The 6000-nt window shown below is 38.9% G+C and overlaps 1 protein-coding gene across 1 annotated transcript; it reads left to right on the plus strand.

Annotated features, from left to right (window-relative positions):
• The first annotated feature begins 2295 nt into the window (after window positions 1-2295).
• Window positions 2296-5191, plus strand: camk2n1b (calcium/calmodulin-dependent protein kinase II inhibitor 1b). Its single transcript, XM_079803274.1, has 2 exons — window positions 2296-2784; window positions 3990-5191. Exons 1-2 carry the CDS (start codon window positions 2616-2618, stop codon window positions 4058-4060), a joined length of 240 nt encoding a protein of 79 aa, XP_079659400.1. The 5' UTR covers window positions 2296-2615; the 3' UTR covers window positions 4061-5191.
• Window positions 5192-6000: the final 809 nt, after the last annotated feature.

Genomic DNA, 6000 nt, shown 5'->3' on the forward strand with positions numbered 1-6000 from the left:
GCAGGAAACCGAGGAGAAGAGTTAGGAAGTTCAGACATATACAGAAGCTCTTTAGAATAATGCAATACATCAGAGAAGATATAAATGAAGATACAAATTAGATTTTAGATGCTCCTGGTTTCGAAGGGCTGTGTTATTGTTTGTTTCATTGCTTTCATCTTAATCATTAAATGAGACTATCTATATTGCGATTCTGAAAAAACTGTATTGGTTATGCATATTTTACAAACAATATTATAAAAATGTAAATGATTAAAGAGCATGGAGAATTCTTTAATTTGCATTAATTACATGTACGCAGAGAGTATTATTGTGTCTGACCAGTAGATGGAGGTAAATACCTGTCTAGCTTTACCATCACAGCTCAATTTAGGAAGATATGGGTTGCCTACTGAGAGACCAGCTAATTGTGTAAATTACATAATTATGACACTTACAGAGCCAGATACCATGCGGAAACATCAACATAATGCCTTTAAACCATTAAAACCACCAGAAATCTTCACAATGTTGAGTAATAAATACAGATTAAATCACATAAACCACAAATAAACCAATAATTTGTGCCCAGATTGTAATCTATAGTGAGTATATTGTTAAAGTATAGGCATATTGAATAAAAGATGATATTCTGTTTAGCATTATATAATGGTAGTTGATGCTCTTAATGAAAGTGTTACAGAAGAAATCTAGCTTAACATTAGCCTTACAGGAAAAAAAACTGTATAACTGTAATTACCTATCTGTACATAATCTGTAATTTTACTGTAAAATACACCTATCAGGCATAACATTATGACCGGTGAAGTGAATAACACTGATTATCTCTTCATCGCGGCACCTGTTAGTGGGTGGGATATATTAGGCAGCAAGTGAACATTTTGTCCTCAAAGTTGATGTGTTCGAAGCAGGAAAAATGGGCAAGCGTAAGGATTTAAGCGAGTCTGACAAGGGCCAAATTGTGATGGCTAGACGACTGGGTCAGAGCATCTCCAAAACTGCAGCTCTTGTGGGGTGTTCCCGGTCTGCAGTGGTCAGTCTCTATCAAAAGTGACAGGGTCATGGGCGGCCAAAGCTTATTGATGCACATGGGAGCGAAGGCTGGCCCGTGTGGTCTGATCAAACAAACGAGCTACTGTAGCTCAAATTGCTCAAGAAGTTAATGCTGGTTCTGACAGAAAGGTGTCAGAATACACAGTGCATCGCAGTTTGTTGCGTATGGGGCTGCATAGCCACAGACCAGTCAGGATGCCCATGCTGACCCCTGTCCACCGCCGAAAGCGCCAACATTGGGCACGTGAGCATCAGAACTGGACCACGGAGCAATGAAAGAAGGTGGCCTGGTCTGATGAATCACGTTTTCTTTTACATCACGTGGATGGCCGGGTGCGTGTGTGTCGATTACCTGGGGAACACATGGCACCAGGATGCACTATGGGAAGAAAGCAAGCTGGCGGAGGCAGTGTGATGCTTTGGGCAATGTTCTGCTGGGAAACCTTGTGGATGTTACTTTGACACGTAGCTACCACCTGCCTAAGCATTGTTGCAGACCATGTACACACTTTCATGGAAACGGTATTCCCTGGTGGCTGTGGCTCTTTCAGCAGATAATGTGCCCTGCCACAAAGCAAAAATGGTCCAGGAATGGTTTGAGGAGCACAACAACGAGTTTGATGTATCGACTTGGCCACCAAATTCCCCAGATCCCAATCCAATCGAGCATCTGTGGGATGTGCTGATGTGTTTTGGCAGCAAAAGGGGGGACAACACAACATTCATAATGTTATGCCTGATCGGTGTGTGTGTGTGTGTGTATATATATATATATATATATATATATATATATATATATATATATATATATATATATATATATATATATATATATATATATATATATATATATATATATATATATTAGCTTTTTGGGTGACTTCTTAACATTCTGTCAAGGGTCTACATTTGAAAAATCCAATTTCTAATTCTGGCACATTTACAGGCATGTTCAATAACGTGCACTGCCCTTGTAAATAAATACATTTGCAAAGTGATTTGGGTAGGGAAGCTTTCAGGAAGGCTTACTCAAAAACAACATGATGATACAGCATGAATAAACCCCATATATGTATTAAAAAATCCATATCTTTTACCACTAAGCCATATTACCCATGTGCAAAGACAAGAAGGCTGCAAGCTTCTGGGTGGCAACGATGTTCAACCCTAGTGGGATTCAAACCCACATCCTTTTGGACACCTTTAACCACTACACCACGGCACCCAAATGCTGCAGGCATCAGTGTGAGGGTGGGTGGAGGAGGGAGGGGGATGGAGGAGCTTCTGCGTGCAGCTGGAGCATTGAGTCCGAGTCTGAGTGACGTCTCTCTGCTCTCTGAGGATCCGTGTGTTTTTGCATCGCGCTCCTGTTTTGCATCTACATCAGTTTTTCCTAATGACTACAGCTCGTCGCCTGTAAGTAACGAGAGGAAAAGTGAAAGTTAAAATAAAAGCTGCATCGTATCGTGACCGCTGAGATTCGCGCGCGCCGTTTGCTTACAGAGCCCTCTCGTTAGTTACCGACTGTCTTAATATCCTGATCGATTATCGTGAACGGGATCATGTCAGAAGTGCTGCCTTACGAAGAGAACATCTCTCCTTACGGTGATGATGGAGACGAAGAGCAGATATCCCTCACCTGTCGCCTGCAGAACAACAGCAGCAACTTCTTCAGTTCTGCGCAGAACAAACGAGCTCCGAAACTCGGACAGATCGGACGCAGCAAGAGAGGTGAGACAACCATTTACCTAGTGTCGTAGGTGAAATGAAAATAAAAGTGCCTTTTGTAGTCTTACAGTATATATTAATGTTGTGATATCCAACAAAGTACACAAATAGCCAATTAATGTGTCGAACCATTGCCTCGTTTCCACTATTACCTAGGATACCGATGACTTAAATATGCAAATGTGAGGGATCACGTGATGATGTCAGCGTGATGCGTTTGTATTTACCTGCCTGTCTGTTCATAATGAGATTTCATCTCACGGCATATTGTTTTGACGACGAATATAAACTCTCTCTCTCTCTCTCTCTCTCTCTCTCTCCTCTCTCTCTCTCTCTCTCTCTCTCTCTCTCTCTCTCTCTCTCTCTCTCTCTCTCTCTATATATATATATATATATATATATATATATATATATATATATATATATATATATGATAGCTTTGTAAAAGGGTCTGAAATATTCACTGATAATGTTCTTGAAGCTGTGAAATCCCAGACTTCAGAAGAAAAAAATATATATATATTTAAAAAAATGTCAGGCCTTTTTTTGTTTGAAAAAAACTCTGCATATTGTTTGACGAATATAAACTCTCTCTCTCTCTCTCTCTCTCTCTCTCTCTCTCTCTCTCTCTCTCTCTCTCTCTCTCTCTCTCTCTCTCTCTCTCTCTCTCTCTATATATATATATATATATATATATATATATATATATATATATATATATATATATATATATATATATATATAATATTATTATTATTATTATTATGATAGTATTATATTATTATTGAGGAATAGTCCAGATTGTAGCTATCAAATTCCCAAAAGAAGGGTAAAAAACACATCTCCCAGACAATCACAGCTATCAAAAAGATACATTTTAGATACACACTATTTTCTTCCGCAGATAATACAGCGATTTTTCACCATTTTTAATAATCTTTTTGCAGTTCAGTTCATTAGTCCTGCAGTGTGACAAAGTACAAATATTAATCTATCCAGTATTATCAGGTCATACAAAATGGCACGCATAAATATTATACTAAAAACAATGTTAATAGTTTGAAATGAATTTTAGCGTGCCATTCTATTGTATTTTATTTCTCAGCAGTCTGCAAAGCCTATTCTTGTTTTCAATAAAACTAAAGTCTTGTCCTTTCTCCAAGGGCAGCATGTTTGACCCCCTGTGCCTCATGTGATTACTCTTTCAGTTGTCATAGAAGATGACAGAATTGATGAAGTTCTGAACAACACAGCAGAGAAGTCATCGGCGGGAGTGTAACGCTCAAGGACGACGCTAAAGCGGCAGGAAACCGTGGGTTACGTGCATTCTGCATCAAAGGCACTTTGCAGTCCCTCTTAGTATGGGTTGAATTTCACTGTGCGGCAGCAGGCGAGGAGCGAGTCCCTGCTGCGGGCATCCGAACGGAGGAAGCGGGGCTCTATCTGCTTTCTCTCTTTAAGGGCATGTTTCATATCCCTTCTTATAAAGTGACATCTTACACTGGACATACAAGTCCTACGTTGTTTAAAATACATGTGGAGTTGGTCTGTAGTGGTCCAGATTCAGTTTATATTGTGAGAGGAATGCATTGATATAAATCACAAGCACAAGTCTGACAACTTTCGTTCATTATTTTGCCGTGAGACTGAGCACTTGGTTTCTCCGTATCTTTTTGTGCACAATGAAAGTGTTTTTCACTTTAAATATCCTAATTATGAGCTCTTGGATACATTTTGTGTTCTTTGGCAGAGATGACGGACTGAGCAAATGTTTTTTTAATAGGATGAGAAAGGAAAGACTACTTTTTCAAAGCAAATTTTCATGTTGCATATTGTTTTTGTTTTGTTTTTGATGTGGCTGCCTGCTTAGCCTGAGTTCAAAAGCTTATTTTTATATCGAGGAGCTATTTCCGAAGAGGACAAAAAATGCTTATTTGGGTAATAGTCGTAGCACTTTCAAACGTGGTTGTCAGCTAAATGGATTTTGATCACTTTTGTGCCACAATTTTGCGAAATATGCCAGTCGACTTGTGTTTCCGTTCACCCGAGTAATGTGAAGTTTTCCAGGCCTGCCTCTCATATATGTTTCAGGGCTTTTCTAAAGGCTTTTTTTGCATGAGACTGGCACAAACGCCTCCTTCTGTGGCAGTGAATTACTACTATATTTACAGTAATGTTACTTTGAATGAGGAAATCAGACTCTTGAATATTGTGTATGTTGCACTTCTCTATACTGTTCAACAGGGCTATATTTGCAACGAAATGTATGACCAATAAAATGTCATTACATAACAGAACTCTACCACCCTCACTGTACGTTATGTGAAATGTCTTCTCTTTGTTGTTTTATCAATTGTAAGGTGGCACTTTTCTAAAACAAATGCTTTCCAATTAAAACAGGCATGTTTGGAAATAACAATCAGAGTTGTTCTTGATCACAAGAGCTGTCGGGTCGATAATGAGGAATGCATTTGAGGTGTTTAAAGCGCAGCATTATTCAATGTGTTGACGTAATTTCTACTGAGACAGGGCGGGGCATATCGAACAGCTCCTCCCCTTTTTAAAAATAGTTTTAAAATACAGCAATCTGTGCAGAATTCAAATGGGTCCGATATGTTTTCTGGTACATGTCGACTTGCGCATATGATCCGCTCTGTGCTATCGTGTCTTAGGACCGGAGCAGACTGTGTGTGCGCGCTACGGCGGTGCGCGTGACGCTAATGTGAAACCAGACTTCATTCGCCACAATGGAAAGCATATTTACACTGAATCGTTCCCTATCCCCTATATATGTGCCATTCACCATGTAGAAAATAGTTAATGTGTGAACAAGTAACCGATTTTAGCCGCAGCTTCAGCGTCTATTTATAGTGAAGGGGGCGGGACGTTTTAGATTCTAGAGAGCATTTGATTGGACAGAAAATCTGATGAGAAGCTGAAGTGCAGCGTGATGTCATCAAAATCATTGATGCAAATTGGTGGAACAGACTGTAAGTTTTGAATGCTTATATCTTCTAAATGTGAATTCTGTCATTGTTTTGGCTCACACTACACTGAAAAAAATGTATATGGCCCGATTAAATTAAGCATAATTAATTTGTGCTCGTTTAAATAATTAAAATTGCGTTTTTTGTTTTTAATTTAAAAAAATTTATTTTGATGACATGGTGAATTCCCAGGGAAAGCAAGAACTGACAAAATTTAAAATGTGTGCCTTGA

The sequence above is a fragment of the Gobio gobio genome (genome assembly GCF_949357685.1).
Source record: "Gobio gobio genome assembly, chromosome: 21".
In the NCBI taxonomy this organism is placed as follows: Eukaryota; Metazoa; Chordata; class Actinopteri; order Cypriniformes; family Gobionidae; genus Gobio; species Gobio gobio.

Excerpts from the sequence above, each read along its gene's own strand:
- camk2n1b (XM_079803274.1), top strand. The coding sequence starts at position 2,616 with ATGTCAGAAGTGCTGCCTTACGAAGAGAACATCTCTCCTTACGGTGAT. Across the intron at positions 2,785-3,989 it reads GATCGGACGCAGCAAGAGAG|TTGTCATAGAAGATGACAGA; the intron begins GTGAGACAACCA and ends TTACTCTTTCAG.